The sequence below is a fragment of the Poromitra crassiceps genome, assembly GCF_964638095.1.
Source record: "Poromitra crassiceps genome assembly, contig: HAP1_SCAFFOLD_242, whole genome shotgun sequence".
Classification (NCBI taxonomy): Eukaryota; Metazoa; Chordata; class Actinopteri; order Beryciformes; family Melamphaidae; genus Poromitra; species Poromitra crassiceps.
Genome location: NW_028152152.1, coordinates 142,498 through 160,091, shown reverse-complemented (window position 1 = coordinate 160,091; position 17,594 = coordinate 142,498). Strand labels below are relative to the sequence as shown.

General features: G+C 46.7%; 1 protein-coding gene across 1 annotated transcript in view; it reads right to left on the bottom strand.

Moving 5' to 3' along the window:
• LOC310770832 (reelin-like) overlaps window positions 1–17,594 on the bottom strand; it is a gene marked incomplete at both ends in the record, with an annotated part of 171,487 nt that overhangs the window by 17,372 nt on the left and 136,521 nt on the right. The window contains 26 exon segments of the mRNA XM_083663543.1: window positions 1,766–2,008; window positions 2,816–2,922; window positions 3,036–3,211; window positions 3,407–3,584; window positions 4,355–4,569; window positions 5,142–5,296; window positions 6,261–6,514; window positions 6,726–6,919; window positions 7,379–7,556; window positions 8,022–8,035; window positions 8,039–8,162; window positions 8,293–8,461; window positions 8,799–8,889; window positions 8,891–9,052; window positions 9,947–10,009; window positions 10,011–10,206; window positions 10,790–10,940; window positions 11,391–11,614; window positions 13,232–13,458; window positions 13,587–13,692; window positions 13,891–14,059; window positions 14,806–14,988; window positions 15,109–15,193; window positions 15,302–15,479; window positions 16,304–16,447; window positions 16,591–16,864. Coding sequence (XP_083519669.1) covers window positions 1,766–2,008; window positions 2,816–2,922; window positions 3,036–3,211; window positions 3,407–3,584; window positions 4,355–4,569; window positions 5,142–5,296; window positions 6,261–6,514; window positions 6,726–6,919; window positions 7,379–7,556; window positions 8,022–8,035; window positions 8,039–8,162; window positions 8,293–8,461; window positions 8,799–8,889; window positions 8,891–9,052; window positions 9,947–10,009; window positions 10,011–10,206; window positions 10,790–10,940; window positions 11,391–11,614; window positions 13,232–13,458; window positions 13,587–13,692; window positions 13,891–14,059; window positions 14,806–14,988; window positions 15,109–15,193; window positions 15,302–15,479; window positions 16,304–16,447; window positions 16,591–16,864 — 4,260 coding nt within the window.

The window sequence follows — 17,594 nt, the reverse complement described above, 5'->3', positions numbered from 1 at the left end:
TTTCGCTTTCGCGCATTATCGCACTGGGAGCTGGCGGTGGGGGATTGCAAATTTGCATAATAGATTATGCGTGCAACACACTTTGAAACACCGGCAGACAGCCCACAATCGCACGCAGCTTCATTGCAGCTGAGCTCACAACCGAAACGACTCATGCAGACTCGCCCAAAGAGCAGCCGCCAGCAGCCAGGCAGCACAGACAGGCAGAGCCTCGCTTGTGACAAATGCTGCAAAGCCACCAGAGACACACCCACGGAGGGAGGAGTTTGAAGGAGAGGGGGGTTTCCTGCTGCTATGGAGGAAATTACTGTTCAAAACTATTGTTTAGATGTCTGACGTCTTACGCCAAAAATAAATGGTTAAAGTGACTGTTCTATCGAATTTCACAAAAAGCCATTTATCTCAGAATAAATTTTCAGACGCTGAAACCATGCTGTATTCTACTGCTAATGCCTACATAACTACTAACTCTACAAACTAACTCTTTTAGACAGAGAAAGCACACATTCTATTAGTTCTTTTGAGATCATTTGTGTTCACAAAATCTTAGCAGAAAAGAATCCTCGGCTCTTGAAAGATGAGCCAGAATCCTCAAAAAAAAACCTTGGCAGAACCTACCTACAGTATTGAAAAAACGGCTGGCAGTGAATGTGTTAAAGGGGCCATATTATGCATTTCTTAATTTTGTATCATATATATGTTGTTACAATCTTGGATGGTCATATTAAACATGGGCTAAGCTTCAAATAAATATGTGAAAGTGTTTTAATGTTACCCCCATGAACCCCCCCTCCCGCCCATGAACTCTCGTAGACGAGATGACATGGATTTATGCCGATTTTGTGCGAGAACCATAGTTCTAGTGACGTCAGTAAGGACTTGTTACCATGGTGATGCCAACTTTGCCAAGTTTAGCCCGGGCCCGCGGCGCGAGCGCCCTGCCCCTCCCTTCCCTGTTCTGACATTCCAGTAGACTGCTGCGACAGTGTGGGATTTCTGCATTCTGGCCTCATTTCAATCTAGTATTAAACATACTATTGGTTCATGTTGGAATAAAAACACTGCTTTTATCGATAAATATGCACCATTACTACTACAAAATGAAAAAATAATTTTGAAAAAGACCGAAATAACAACTTAAATCGAGCTCTGTTTAGAGGGGGGAAATCAGCGTCAGGCTGCTTGGAGGAAAACGGCACACCAAACAAATCGTCACTCCTCGCCTTTGATCTCCAAGGCTGTGAGGAGTGGGGACGCTGTGTCTGCTGCAGCCAAACGTGCAGTGTCCCCTCCGTCTCCCTCTCCCTCTCTCTCCGTCTCTCTCTCCCTCTCTCTCTCTCTCTCTGCTGTTTTTGTTTGCAGTGGTTCTCAACGTGGGGTCCGGGTCCTCTGTCTGGGCAGAGGTTTGCGCAAACAGACTTTCACCCCGCTGCTCGCCTGGAGTATTTCGGAGGGTGGGGGTTCTTAAAGGGACAGGACCTAAACAGAGCGTTTCAGACCGAGGCTGAACTGAAGGGGGCAGTGAGAGCCAGTACAAGATAAACTGAGTTTTTTAAACTATGAATGATGCAATAAGTTACTCTACTGGAGGTCAACAATAAAATAATAATACATTATGTTAGCAAAATATGGGCCCTTTAAGATACAAATTATTAACCAGTACCGAAACGAGGCAAATACTCATTTCGACTTGTGAGTTTTCACCCTCCAATCATAATGAGCCGACGCAAACCCGTCCCCGTCTCTGAGCCCAGAGAAATCTCACCATCGTCGAAGGTGTCGAGCAGTGTGGGCGGGTTGATGTCTGAGCCCCCCACCAAGATGTTGTCTATGGCCCACTGGGCTCTCTCCAGGCTGGGGGAGGCCAGGCCAGAGGAGATGGTGAACGGCTGCCACCAGCGCAGGCGCGTGGCGTTGGTCAGGGCGCCCTCTGGGAGGACGATATAGTCTCTCCTCACGGACACATACTTCAGATAGTCCATCTCATGCAGCAGGGTCCATGACACGCCTGAGAAACGGATATGGACAGGGTGAGAGAGAGAAAGAGAGAAAGAAGAAGAAATAACCGCCTTGCGGTTGTATCCCCCCGCCAACAAGTCAAGTTGCAGTTTACATCCATGTCTGTCCAGACTCGTAAAATATATGTAATGAAGGAATCTAATAAAAGTTATTATTATGTGTATTTTGTGGCGAAATGGAAGTTACACTATAGAGTATTGACATGTATGTTTCCAGTAATATAAGTACTTCTCAGTGAGAAACATGCTGTCTTCAGCTAGAGACTTTTCTTTTCTTTTTTTTAAGAGGAGAGGACTGATAGATCACATGGTGCAATGACAATCACCTGAAGCTCAAATATCAGCAAAAACCAATGAGCTTGTGGTGGACTACCAGAGGAACAGGAGCCTTGTCCTGGTTGTCATCCAGGGAGAGGAACTCAAGAGGTTGGATTCATACAAGTATCTTGGAGTCCAAATCATGCTTGAATGATTATTCAGTCAGATTATTCAGTCAGATAGGATTTTGCTATCTGCAAAAATAAGTGACAGCACTTGCACCGTTTTTGTAGAATGAAGTCACAGTGAAGTTGACCTTTGAACTTTTGGATATAATGTCACCACTTAATTTTATCCTATTAGACATTTGTGTGACATTCTGTCATAATTAGTGTATGAATTCTTGATTTATGGCCAAAGACGTCTTTTGTGAGGTCACACTCAGTGACCTTGACCTTGACCACCAGATAGTAATCAGTTCCTCCTTGAGTCCAAGTGGACATACGTACAGTACACTGTATGTTATATTAGCACTGCACCTCCATCAGTAGAGTAGTCCAGCAGCACTCCCTCTTTACGGCAGGTTGGACGGTGGCACATGGTCACGTTATCTTCACTTCCTATCCTGGCCCAGTACTCCACAAACCTATAACCACAATGACAAGCAGCTTAATGATGCAGTAGAACAACAGTACAACATGGAGAGAAGAAGTATGTGCTGAATTTCATTGCAATTATTGACAGAAGCCGAGTACTGACTTGGCCCCGCGGAGGTCCAGGTCAGCAGTGACAGCCTGTCTGGCATCGGCCCCACCGAAGTAGAGGGCCGTCCCCTCCACCAGCACCCCACAGTCTGTACAGGGCCGACCGCCCTCCAGCACCTGCCACTGGGGCCCGGCTGACCCTTCCCAGTCAAAACGCTCCTTCAGAGATGCCTGGGGAGGGGGGGGGGGGGGGGGGGGGGGTCAGAGAGAGGGGGGGGGGGGGGGGGGGGGGGGGGTGGAGGAGAGGCTAGAATCAAGGACCAGCTCAGACAGATGGATTCTATTTTTATTCTAATCTGTTCTTGACATGAGCAAAGATATTTAAAAACAAAAACGACTGTGAGGATTTAGGCTCTTCCACTTTACCTTCAGAGCAGTGCTGGCGTAGCAGTTGGGTCCAGTGAATCCCGGGTCGCAGAGACAGCGCTGGTCCAGACAGTCCCCATGTCCCCCACAGTGGCCGTCACACGCCGGCCCGATGTAGAAGTTCTCCACACCCCACTGAATGTCTGAGTGCTGCTGGTAGAATCTGAACCTCACCGGCCTGAGGAGCAGAAACACAAAGACAGTGTGGCTGAATCTTTCTGTTCATATACAGTATAGTGTAAGTGTGTTTTAAGTGCATATCATTTTCATGATTCATATCACAGCAGTCTTTTCGTTTCTCATGGCATTAAAATATGAAACGCATGCTAAATCTAAAGGAAGTGAAGGCAGACGATGGGAGAACTTGGAGCAGGACTTGAGAGGCATTTGCTTCTTGTTGATGTAGTTCAGGGATACTCAACTTGCTTTGCCCGGGGGCCACCTTCGCGAAATGACAGAAGGCCAGGGGCCAGTCAACAAAATCAATATACATTTTTCCGTAGCGGACCGCAGGCCCCTGGGGTGTCAGCCGGAGCCCAGTCCGACAATGTTGCGCACACCGGATAGTTAGTTAGGTTAAGTACATACATAAGTGCCTGGGTAGCGAGCAGACGGCAGTATTTGACAATTTAGCAGCTAAATCATAGATTATTGAAAGATATTCCATATTCCAGACTGAACGTTATAACAGAAGTGGAGTATTGGCCAGAATGACATGAACATTTGGACACTTATTCAGCGGGTATCTTGCATGTTGCGTTCAGGTGCACTGGGATTTTATTTTTATTTTTTTGCAATTCCATCGTGGGCCACACAGGGGGCGGGGCCGCCAGTTGAGTATCACTGATGTAGTTGATGTTTTATTGTCATGTTTATTTATTTATTTATTGTCACGTCATGTTTTATTGTATGTTCTGTATTGTTTGTTAAAGTTCAACTTCAACCCACTTGTCAGCCAGGCCGTCCGGCAGGAGGTAGACAGCCCTCTTCCAGCCTGCAGCAGGGAAGAAGACCGAGGGCTGGGAGACCTGCCCCCCACAGCGGGGGTCAGCAGGCAGGCACTGGGGCACCAGGTACTTCCAGGTCACCCCATAGTCCACCGAGTACTGGACATGGACCTGCCGGTCTGCATGGCGCTCTGGCACACTGCAGCCTACCGCCGTCTAAATGAACACACAGATATTGATGAACATTATTTCACTTTCATACAGAATAGGTTCTCCCCACTCTCAAATGCGTGTAAAGGTGCAATATGATATCATGGGACAGCTGTTTGCATTGCCATCGCATCAGAGTGCGTTTACATGCACACCAATAAACTGATAACTGTGAGTAATCAGTTCATGGCAATAATCTGATTTCTGCGTTTACATGCACTTTAATAATCCGACAATAGGAAAAACCCAGGTTGACATGATTCAGTCAATTAGTCGGATTTCTCTCCAGAAGGCGGCGGTAATTCAACTTTTTACATGCAACTTGTACATGCGCAGATGTATAAACCCACAAGAAACCTGATACGCTGTATACATGCACTGAAAAGACAGGTTATTGGCCAAAAACCTAGGTATGTTTATCGGTTTATTCATAACCCGATAACGGCCATAAACGGATAAAGCTTATCAGTTTATGCTGTTTACATCAGCATTTGAATAATCAGGTAACTCCAGAAATCCACTAATAAACGGTTTATTGTCTGCATGTAAACGCACTCATTAGTGGGCTCATGAGTTACCTTGAACTGCATGACCCAACCCTTGTCAGGGACAGTATCATGTGTGACAGCGTACACCTCTCTGCCATCCACGTTGCCACACACCATCACCCCGTCAGGGGAGCTGCAGAAGCGTTGCACTGTGCAGTCCTCAGAGAACAACCAGTGATCGCTCACTGAGCAAGACGGAAAAAGAGACAGATATATGAGACAGAGAAAGAGTGAGACAGAGAGAGAGCAGACATGCAAAAGGTAAAAGCTTTTGATATTAATAGTTATAATAACAGAGATGGGTGATTGATGATTGGCTAAACATGTGGACAATACACCAAACATCCACCAGTTCTCGGGTATGGAGAGAATTCTCTTGGAAAAACCTGATTCGTGTTTTTGATCACGCCCAAGGTTAAGAGTAAATATTCAAATATAAATGCACAATGTTGGAGAGAATGTGGAACAACAGATGCAAATCACACACATATATTTTGGAATTGTCACAAGTTAACATTGTATTGGACTGAGATTCATAAGTTTGTACAGAAAATACTAAGATGATGATATCCCTAAGAGTTACAATGTACTTTACCTGTGTAACTTCACTGAAGGAAATGTACAATTGCGAGATAGATATCTGATCAAAATATTGTTAATAGCTAGTAAAAAAGCTGTCACAAGGAAGTGGGGAAAAGTAGAACCTCCTACTCAAGGGCAATGGAGGGATATAATAGAAGAAATCTATAGCATGGAGAAACTGATATATCGACTAAGACTACAGGAACAACAGCTGGAAGAAAAATGGGAGAAATGGACAATATTCAAATCCCAAAACAGTGACGAAGATAACTGATATAACAGACAGACGATTGACGGACTCACTGGATGAAAAGGAAAACATGAACGTAGCACCCAAACAGTAATTTTCTTTGTCATTTTCTTTTTCTTATAATTATGTATGTCTTTTATGTATAAGTCTTGTCCATTTTATGTATACTTGTTCGGAAAATGAAACTCAATAAAAATTAAAGTGTAAAAAAAAAAAAAAAAGTTATAATAACAAAAAAAACATGGAATAAAATGATATTCGATTGTTGACTGGGACAAATTAATTAGACCCCCAGATCTAACTTTGCTACAGTATACCTATGGGGGTTTCCTCCTGCTCGTTGAGTTGACTTGTCCTGCCTGTGGGGGTCCCATCAGCAGGAGCTCTTTCGTGGTTGGGCAGTGCCACGCCTCCAAAGGTATCCGAGATCTGAGCCCGTGGGTCTGAGCCTGCGATCAGGACGTTATCCAGTGCCCAATCACTGTGGTCCGCCCCCTCATGCTGTGGCTGCCACCAGCGTACACGCACTCCCTCCTGACGGGCAGCAGGGGGCAGCAGCACATTGACAAACCTGAAGACAGACATGAACTATGTATTAATACAGAAAGAGCAGGCATACAGTAGGCCTTTCATAATACTACATATACTCTTGCCTGTCCACAATGCAAGTCCAATATATTTCTTGCACATACAAACAGCTATTTGTCAAGTACATGCTCGACAGCACATACAGTATTCAGGATGTAAAGTGAAATGAATGTGTGGATGGTGAATGGACCCACCCAGGCTTGGTGTACAGATCGTAGAAGATCTCGGTCAGTAGGTGCCAGTTGATCCCTCCGTTCAAGCTGTACTCCAGAAGCACACCCTGGTTAGGGTTGCTAGGTGCGATCATGCAGCCGTACATGAAGTAGAACTGGATGAACTCAGCATTGGTCAGGTTGAGGTCCACAGTCACCAGCTGACGGCTGCAACTCTGCACACACGCACGCACACACACGCACACGCACACACACGCACACACGCACACACACACACACACACACACACACACACACACACACACACACACACAGCAATGTAGCTTAAATTCAGTCAGGAAGACTCTATGCTTTAAATCACTTCCCATCCCATCCTGCCCTTCACATCCTTCATACATGCATGCTCACACACAACGCCCCGTCACTCCCGGGGCGCCAATAGAGGCATCAGGTGTTTGTACCATCTGGCCTCAACTAACCAATAGCATAGTGACACATCTCCACACACCTCCATTGCAAGCCAATCATATTGCTGCTGTCTTTTTATTAAATACTATGTGTCTTTCTATCCAATTCAGCCTGCCATCTCCTGCTGCTGTCATCGCGCAACAAGAAAGAGAGATGGAAAGAAAGAAAGAAAGAAGGAAAGAGAGAAAGAAAGAAAGTATAGTTACTCCGCTGAAGTGCAGTGCAGCTCCGGAGGCCACAGCTCCACACACGGTGCTGAGCTTGCCCCCGGTCAGCAGGTGCCAGTGGCTGAGGGATGGGGCTCGGCTGAAGCTGTCCTTCAGCTGGGAGGGCAGGGGAACCACAGGCTCGTCACAGTACTCCCCTCCCCACTCTGGGTCACACCTGGGGGAGGATGGTGGAGACACGCACACAAGATTCAACCACAATGTGGCCATCAAAACACAGGTATACATAACTATAATCATACCATAAGATTATATGCTTGCCCATTCCTATCCACATTAATGACAGTAGTTGTGATTCAAACTGATAGCTTAAGACATTATACACAATAATAATTTTGGAGAGTGCACATGCATAGGTACTGTACAGTATTCACTCTTTTTGTCTCAGAACATAGAAGATTAAAAACATAAAAAAAAAACATAAAAAATGCACACTCTAAAGGTAAATAACGAAAATGAGATGCCACAATTTACTGACATGGTGACAAGGTGAAATGAAGGGTGCAAACAGAAAGTGCACAAAAAGAGAAACAGTCACATCAGGAGCATCATCAGTGCTTCAGTGGAGTCTTCAGAGTGGAATGTGTGTAGTGTAGGTATGCAAGAGCAAGCGGTTACTCACACACAGGAGCTCTGTTAGCAGCGTCCGTGTCCAGAGCACATGTCTGGGCAGCCATCTCCAATATAGAGGTTGTCCAGAGCCCAAGTCTGCTGCTTGTCAAAAGGAGCCTGCTGGAACCAACGGAACCTAGTGGCTGGAGACCTGACGGACATAAAAAAAAATCACAGATAAAAAAATATGTAGGATAGAATTCAACCGTAAACTGTGTCGCTGTAATTTACTGCTTTCATTTCAGATGTTGTCGTGCCACCGCTGTGTCTACGACGCTAACCTGGCGTAGGAGAGGATGGGCATGGTGACGCGCCCCCACTTGTTGTACGTGTCTGAGAGCAGCACCCTCTGCAGGGTGTAGGACGAACAGTCGGGGCTGGTAGGCAGACAGTCTCTGACCACAGGCTGCCAGCTCAGACCCAGGTCCAGAGAATACTCCAACTCTATGGCTGTGGAGAACGGAAAACGACAGAAACAAGGAGACGATCAAAAGAAGGTATACTGATTCAACTGCTAACATGTAGAAATAGCTGGATAGTCTAAAAACTAAATAGAATATTGGAGGCCTTCTTTAATGCCTACAATTTAGTTTTCATGCAAACATTTTAGACCTGATAGAACAAATTAGCCTTATTACTTCTATGTAATGCATATTCAACACCTCCTAATGTCACATGTCACTTCTGCTTGTAGACTACAATCTCTCTTGTCAGTATTGAGCACCAGGCCCTCCTCATGCTGCTTGTGGCTTATGAGCACCAGGCCCTCCTCATCATGCTTGCTTACAGTAGCAGGAGTTTGTGACGGAGCACGAGGTGGAGAAGTCAAACTGGATGAAAGCGTCCTGGCCCAGGCTGATGTCAGTGGTGACTGACAGCGTAGCGAGTGTTGGACTTCTCTATGAAGGCGAAAGCAGCCCCGTCCGAGCCACAAACAGGCATCCGGGTTCCTCCAGGGTGGAGGAGCCAGGAGCGTCCATCGATGGAGGAGAAGTCGTCTTCCAGAGGCCCCCAGCCGCTGGCGCTGCCGCCCACCACCACCTGGAGGGAGAGGAAGAGACGCGTTAGTTCATGTCTAATAGAAAGAGGAGAATATCGTAAACAAGGGCAGAGATTTGTCAGCCGTATTTTTTTTTATAAAGTTTTCTCCCCTTGTGCATGTGCATTCGCCAGCCGCTTTCTTTCACCTGACAGTGAGGAGTTTCACCGGCAGGACGTAGCACGTGGGAGGATCACGCTATTCCTCCAGTTCCCCTCCACCCAGAACCGGCGCCCCGGCCAATCAGAGCAGGCACTAGTGCAGCGATGAGGACACATACCCTTAATCCGGCTTCCCACTCGCAGACACAGCCAGTTGTGCCTGTACAGTATGGATGCCCGACCAAGCCGGAGGTAACACGGGGGCTCGAACCTGCGACCCTCGTGTTGGTAGGCAGGGAATCTACTGCTGCACTACCCAGAGGCCCATTTGTCAGGTGGAGGATGAAACAATACATGGATAACAGATCAGATCTGTTAAATACCCATCGACCAATCTAGCCATGGCTAAAACGATGGCTAGACTGATGGATGGATGGATGAATGGATAGATAGATAGATAGATAGATAGATAGATAGATGGTAGATAGATAGATAGATAGATAGATGGTAGATAGATAGATAGATAGATACATACATGTAGATAGATAGATCGATAGATCGATAGATCGATAGATAGATGGATAGATGGATAGATAGATAGATGGATAGATAGATACATACATGTACATTAGATACATAGATAGATAGATAGATAGATAGATGGATAGATAGATAGATGGATAGATAGATACATACATGTACATTAGATAGATAGATAGATAGATAGATAGATAGATGGATAGATAGATGGATGGGTGGAAACCAATGGGTGCTGCCTCTCCTGCCGTACTGTACCTGGTCAATGACCCAGGGGCTGTAGAAGTGTCCGTTCTCAGAGGGCTGCCACCAGCGGAGGCGAGGTGGAGGAGGTGCGGGCACGCAGCGGGATCTCCAGGGCCACCAGGCGAGCCTGGTTGCTGCTGTTGCTGAAGAGGAAGTCTTGGAGGAGGCCCCAGGTCAGACCTCCATCCACAGAGAACTGGAGCAACACAGGCTGGGAGCGAGGGTCTGGGGCGGCCTTACCACAACCCAGACGTAGAAAGAACTGTACAAACCTGGAGAATACAGCCATGAAAACATGAGCTTATCGATAACAAGTGTAAACAAATAAATTAAGTAGGTTTATTTGGGTGAAGTATACAGGGAGTTTTGGTAGTTTTTTAAGCGGTGCAGCCACTTCTATAAGTGACTATGTGTGTTTGTGGGCAAGATGTGTGTGGCGAGATTTAGCCTAGTACCCCAGTCTCCACAGACAGAGACACAGGCGTAGAGAGACGAGAGAGGGAGCGTCTCTTCTCGAGGACGATAGTGTTTGAAAGCCGGTAAAACACGCATGCACAGTTTAAGATACGTCTGGAAATGAATGGAGAATTCATTTCCTCATTGGTGAGACTTTTGCACGCTATGGAGAGCAACTCAATAGACGCATGAACACACAAACACACACACACACACACACACACACACACAGTGTCAGAGAGAGAGGGGAGGGTGGAGGAGAAGGCAGGGTGGGACCTGCTGCAAACCTCGGACCTGCACACCTTCACTGCTTACTTCAACACCTGGGTGTGATTTTTGTGTTTAATGTGTGTGTGTGTGTGTGTGTGTGTGTGCGTGTGTTTGTGTGTGTGTGTGTACCTGGCATTGGACAGGTCCATGTCGTTGGTGACCAGCATGCGCAGGCCATCCTCACTGAAGAACAGGTGGTTCCCACTGGACATGATGCCACACTTCCTGGATGGTTTCCCTCCACTGAGCAGTCTGAACCGCTCAGCATCCACGGCTCCCCCTAGAGACAGAAAGACACAAGTGTCACACACACACACGCGTGCGCACACATGCACACGCACACGCACACGCACGCACGCACGCACGCACACACACACACACACACACACACACACACACACACACAAACATTACATGTATACGCACCATATGCATCAAACATACATGATATATACAAAACAAAGTGAAGTATCGGTAACTGTAGTATGATTAGGACTAGTATGATATAATATAAATAATGATAATAAGTAAATTATCATCTTTATTTATTGAGCACATCAAAATAGTGTTACAAAGTGCTTTATAAGATTAAAAAAACTGAGAAATATATAAAAACATGAACAATTAATGAAGAAAAATGAAGAATAAAATAAAGGACAAGACTAACAAATGAATGTTAAAATCATCATAATGGATGCTGGTTTGTGTGTGCATCTGTGTCTTCTTGTACCTTCAAAGTCCTCCTTGAGGAAGTCAGGGTTGGGGATGTCGGGTACGGAGCAGTCGGGTCCAGAGTAGCCGGGGTCACACACACAGTGGGTGCCGCCCACACAGGCCCCGTGGCCGTTACACATGTCCTGACACTGAGGGCCGATGTAGATGTTGTCCAGGGCCCAGGTGGGAGGAGCAGAACCGGTAGCGTAGAAACTCTGGTACCAACGGAACCTCACTGACCTGGATGGAGAGAGAGAGAGAAACAAAGGAAGAAAGAAAGAAAGAAAGAAGATGAATAGAGAGACAGACAGAATAGAAAGGATGTAAGACAATAGAGTACCGCAGGGATGATGTATTTTTGTAGTCGGAAGGCGGACGTCCAGGACATGTTGGATCCTCAGGGGAAAAGTCAATGGGGTTTTAGAATGGGGATTTCACTTAAATGCATAAAATAAGGTCTGTGGTTAACAAAGATGTATGGGAGTGGTAATTTGTGTTCAGCAGGATCATTTTCACAACGTGAATCACGTGTATGACTTTTGAAGTTTTCTGAAAATCGTTTCATAAAAGTGATTCATGTTTGTGAAGATTATCATGCTGAACACAAATGACCACTCTCATAAACCTTTGTTAACCACAGACCTTATTTTATGCACTGAAGTGAAATCCCCGTTCTAAAACCACACCTGAAGATCCAACATGCTACTTCCAGACTCATTCCTGCAGTGCTCTATACATTTGACTGTAACACAACATGTGTTTTTAACATCATCATATTCTTTTCTTTTTATCAATCCTCCCCCATGCCCCCCCTCCACCCCCAGATTTTCTCCCCAATTGTACTTGGGCCAATTCCGCCTGCTGTCCCGGTCATTGATCCGCCCCCTCTGCCGATCTGGGGAGAGCTGTAGACTAGCACATGCTTCCTCCCATACATGTGCAGACACATATCCTTAATCCGGCTTCCCAGCCCGCAGACACGGCCAATTGTGCCTGTATGGACACCCGACCAAGCCGGAGGCAACACGGGGGCTCGAACCTGCAACTCTATCTACAGCTGCACTACCTGGATGCTATTATTATCATATCTTGTGTTGACAAGTAAGACAAGTGTGCATTGTCCCAAAGAAGACACACTGATGTGTAACGCCGGGATTGCACTGGTTGCATTTGCGTTGCGTTGCAGCTGTTCTCCGGTTTTGCTCCGTGCTCTGTGCTCCGCCAACACTAACCGGCTGCGTGCAGAGCACGTCACAGCTCCGCTCCGCCAGACAGCTAGAGTGACGAGACCGACAGGTTATCACGGTAAAATCGAGCGAGACAATTTGTATGTGGGATAAATGCAACAACAAACAGGCAGAAGATCATTGTTCCCAACTGGAGGAGCAGAGGAGGGGTGGACTTGCTTGGTGTTGTCTTTGTAAAAAGGATGTGTTGTGTCATATATTATTTTGTGGTTTTCCACTTCAATTATGAACTTTTCCTCATACATGTTTGTCCTCTGGCTTGATATTGAATGTTGTAAACACCTCTGCCCTGTTGATTTCATGCCTGGCTCCGCCCAACTTGCTGCGGCTTTGCTCCGTCATCCGTGAAAAATAGAAGCCTTGCTGTGTATATTTTTTGGAGAGCTCTGGATCGTCGGAGCTGGGACGGAGTAGACACGCAACGCAGCGGAGTAGGTGGGAGTTGACACAATGATTAGAGTGGAAACGTATCGGCTCCGATGCCGTACCGCAGCGCAGACGGACCGAACACGGACCTAGTGGAATGTAGGCGTTAAACATGATGCATCCTTCTAAAGTGTTGTTTTCCTTTCTGCTGCCATCTACTGGAGAGGACGTGTCCAGTTCTTACCCACAGAGGCGCAGCTTGCCAAAGTGGATGACCTCCCTCCTCCAGCCCTGGGTGGTGCCCGGGTAGTAGACGCTGGCAGGGTGGAGCTCTGTGGAGCACAGCGACGAGGGCTGCGGCCCGCCGGCACACAGGGGCACCAGAAGGTGCCAGGTGGCACCGAAGTCCCGCGAGAACTCAAGATGCACCGGGTTGGCAGAGGAGCTGTCGGCTGTGCAGCCCACGTTAATCTGGAGAAGAAATGTACAGTAGATGTGACATCATCAGCGAAGGCGACCAGTCATAATTTATCTTTTACATACAGTAAGTAGGAAGTCATGCATGTTCCTTGTGACTTCTATAAAAAGTGTTTGTCTACCTCAAATTGGATGATGGTGTTCTCATTGACGTCAATGTCCCTGGTGGTGATGGAGTGTTCTCCAAGCTCGCTGGAGACAAACACCATGGCTGACTCATCCTCCTCCCTGCACACATACACACAAACGCACGCACACATAGACACAAACGCACGCACACATACACACAAACGCACGCACACACACACCCAAAAGGGACTGTCAAGGGAAAGCTCATCTAGTTGCATTTTTCAGCACCATCATGCATCATTTAAGACAGAAGAAGAAGCCATTCAAAATAAACCGAGCCTTTGTTGTTTGACTCACAGGCCAGTCTTCTGGTAGGGGCAGTAGAGGCCAGTGTTGCCCCCCGGGTAGAAGAGCCAGTTGGACTCGTTGGGGCCTTCTTCAAAGCCATCTGTTACCACTGGTGGGTTGTGCAAGGAGCTGCCATCAATGATGAGATCATCTATTACCCAAACCTCCTCCTTCTTACCTAGAGGGCACAAGGAAAGAGAGAGAGAGAGAGAGAGAGAGACTCACACATCTACACTGGGAACATGGCCTGAGGACGGCGACTATACGCTGTGACCTCGTGGAGTGGAGATGTGTGATGTGATGAGGGTTACGTGAGAGAGAGGGAGAGAGGGAGAGAAAGGGGTAGGGTGGGAGTGGAGGAGGACAGATGATCTGAGCTTCTGTGTTGTTGTGCGTGTGCTTCCACCAGGCGCGGACTGCATAATCGGGCATGATAATCGGGCCTGGCCTGCAACAAAAAAACAAAAAAAACAAATGTGGTGCCCGCAGTCAGGCCACTCACTGAACAGCAGGCCAGGCGCCGCCTACTGGTTTACTAGTGGTTTTATTACTTTATTCAGGGTTAAAGTGGGTGCATCTCATTGTAAAATTGGACTCGGCCCAAATGGGCTTCAAATGGCCCAAATCTGGCTTCAAACGGCCCAAATTGGGCTTCAAACGGCCCAAATCTGGCTTCAAACGACCCAAATTGGGCTTCAAACGGCCCAAATCTGGCTTCAAACGGCCCAAATTGGGCTTCAAACGACCCAAATTGGGCTTCAAATGGCCCAAATCTGGCTTCAAACAACCCAAATTGGGCTTCAAACGGCCCAAATTGGGCTTTCGCGCGTCGGCCCGTATCGGCCTGGCCTGCTTGGTATCTAATGCCCGGCCTGAATTATGATCCCAGTCCGCCCCTGGCTTCCACGGTATGTGTCCACTCACCGCCGTTGTACGGCTGCCAGAGTCTGAAGCGGGTGGCGTTGGTCTGGGCGCTGGCGGGCAGCGGCAGGTGGAGGAACAGAGTGTCGGTGGAGGTGGGGAAGTAAAACTCATCCAACAGCAGCCAGCTGATCCCTCCATTCACAGAGTACTGCAGCAGCACTGAGTGGGAGCGCTCTGGAACACCTAGAAAAGTCCATACAATCAACTGTTACAACACAATTGAGACGTACACAATTTTGATTTATGCCATACAAACACCTACTGTATACCAAAACTAATCTATATTCTGAAATGTTGTTGCACCTTTAGTGATGAATTTGAAGGAGAATTGGATGTAGAGGGTGCTGGTACAGTCCAGATCCCGTGACACCAACATACGCATACCATCCTACAAACAAAACAACAATTACATATTTGATTACATACTGTATGATGATCTTTTTGTTTGTGCTGTTTATGTTCTGGTAGTTCTCTGCATGGCTTTTAGGACCCACACCCCTTTGAAGATGAGGGCAGTGCCAGACTTAAGTGGCTCTCCGCTCAGTGTTCCCCTCTCCGCTCCATACACCTCAGGCCAGGTCTCCTGCTGCAGGTTCTCATTAAAGTCGTCTCTCAGTATAGATGGCAGAGGGCTCAGGGGCACGCAGTGGGCCCCTCCATAACCCTTATCACACCTGGTGGGGAGGCGGGGGGGGAGTAAAGGTAAGGGTAAGTATGACTGGTTTGAATGGAAAAAACATCAGTAAATAAGTGCCAATGAAAATGAATCAAAATTGGCATAAGAACCATTTACATTACATTACGTCATTTAGCAGACACTTTTGTCCAAAGCGACTTACAATATCACAATTTGTCAACAGTACAGAAAACAACTATGCAACACAATCAATGACATCTAAGATATTTTGATAGACTAGCACCATGTAGGAAGTAGTTAGAGAAGGAATAAGTAGTAATATGTAGCATTAGTATTTTTTTTTTATTACAGTAAAAGATGTTAGTTCAAGAAGGGCCCAGGTGTAGCCTGAAAAGGTGAGTTTTTAGTCTCCGCCGAAAGATTGGCAGTGATTCGGCCGTTCTGACCGAAGGGGGGGAGCTCATTCCACCATTGAGGGGCGAGGAACGAGAAGACTCGCGATCGGGACGGGCGACTTTTGAGCCCACGTAGCGGTGGAGGAGCGAGGCGATCTGGACGGGTGGAGGAGCGGAGGGAGCGATGAGAAGTTTGGAACTTGACCATGGACTGCAGATAGGAAGCGGCTGACATGTGGACTGCCCTGTAGGCCAGTACCAGTGTCTTGAATTTGATGCGAGCCGAGATGGGAAGCCAGTGAAGGTCACGGAAGAGGGGAGTGACATGAGAGAATTTAGGTTGGTTGAACACCAGACAGGCTGCAGCGTTCTGAATGAGCTGAAGCGGTCGGATGGCTGCAGCAGGTAGCCCAGCCAGAAGAACATTGCAGTAGTCCAGGCGAGAGATGACAAGTGGTTTACTTACACACAGCGTCCGTTGTCACACAGGCCATGACCAGAGCACATCCACGGAACAGCCGGGGGTAAGCGCAACACATTATCCAGGGCCCAACCTTCTGCCCCTGGGGTGAAGTGTGTCTGGATCCAACGGAACCGAGTCCTAGGGGAACTGGAGGATTCAAACAGCAAGTTAGAGATACTAGCCGTCCGCGTAGACATATTTCAGCAAATAAACAAATACTGTCCACTCCTCCAAGCATAAAGTCTAGACACAGACATCCACACTCATATTATTCCACGTCATACACTTACTTGGCAGCACTAGGCAGGTAGACGGTGATCCTCCTCCAGTGTTTATACTGGGTGGAGGTATAGACGGAGCTCTGGGTATAACCGGCACAGCCGATGGCTGGAGGTACACACTCTGGGGTGATGAGAGACCAGTGACGCCCACAGTCTGTGGAGTACTCCAGGCGCACGCCGTGGGAGAAGGAGGTGGACTTACTACAGCCCATACTCAGCTCAAACTGCAGGAAGGACGAGCCGGACACCTCAAAGTCCCAGCTCTCTGCATACCTCGGCTTCTCTGCAGGCACAGTGACGAGACAACATTTTTAGGCATTTACCGTCAGCCGATGCTCTTAATGGATACCAACGCACAGCGATGAAGCAGTGTTTTCCCCCAACACACTTTGAAAGACACAGAGTAGCCTAGACACACTAGGCTATTCTGATGACAAAATATGAGGCATCTGAATAACTTCATAATCCTCGATACACCATTTTATATGTGACATAAAAAGTGGTAAAACCCGAAAGCAAATGACAAAATCAAGAAAATCTTCTATGTTGACATATTGTATTTCGACATCAATACCATAAGAAATATACAACAGACAAAGTCAAGACAAGTGTAGATGCACAGTACTTTCAATTAAAGATCTTATACAAAATACTGCCAACAAGAAAAATGCTTTTTATTTGGGGTTTGGAAAAGGGATCAAAACTGTCGCTTTTGTAATTCTGAAATTGAAGATATGTTGCATTTATTTTGGTTCTGTCCACATGTGGTGACTTTTTGGTTGACCATTAAGAGATGGCTAGCTTTCAATTCAATCGTGCTAACCATGTGCCCTCAAACAATTATACTTGGTGAATTAAGAAATTGAAGTCCTGTTATTCTAAATACTGTGATATTATTGGGTAAGAGATTTATTTTTGAATTGAAGGGAAAAGAACAATTGACTCTCCCTCATTTTCTTTCTTTTCTAAAGCATTACCTTTTGTTAGAAGGCATTATTGCAAATAGACAGGGA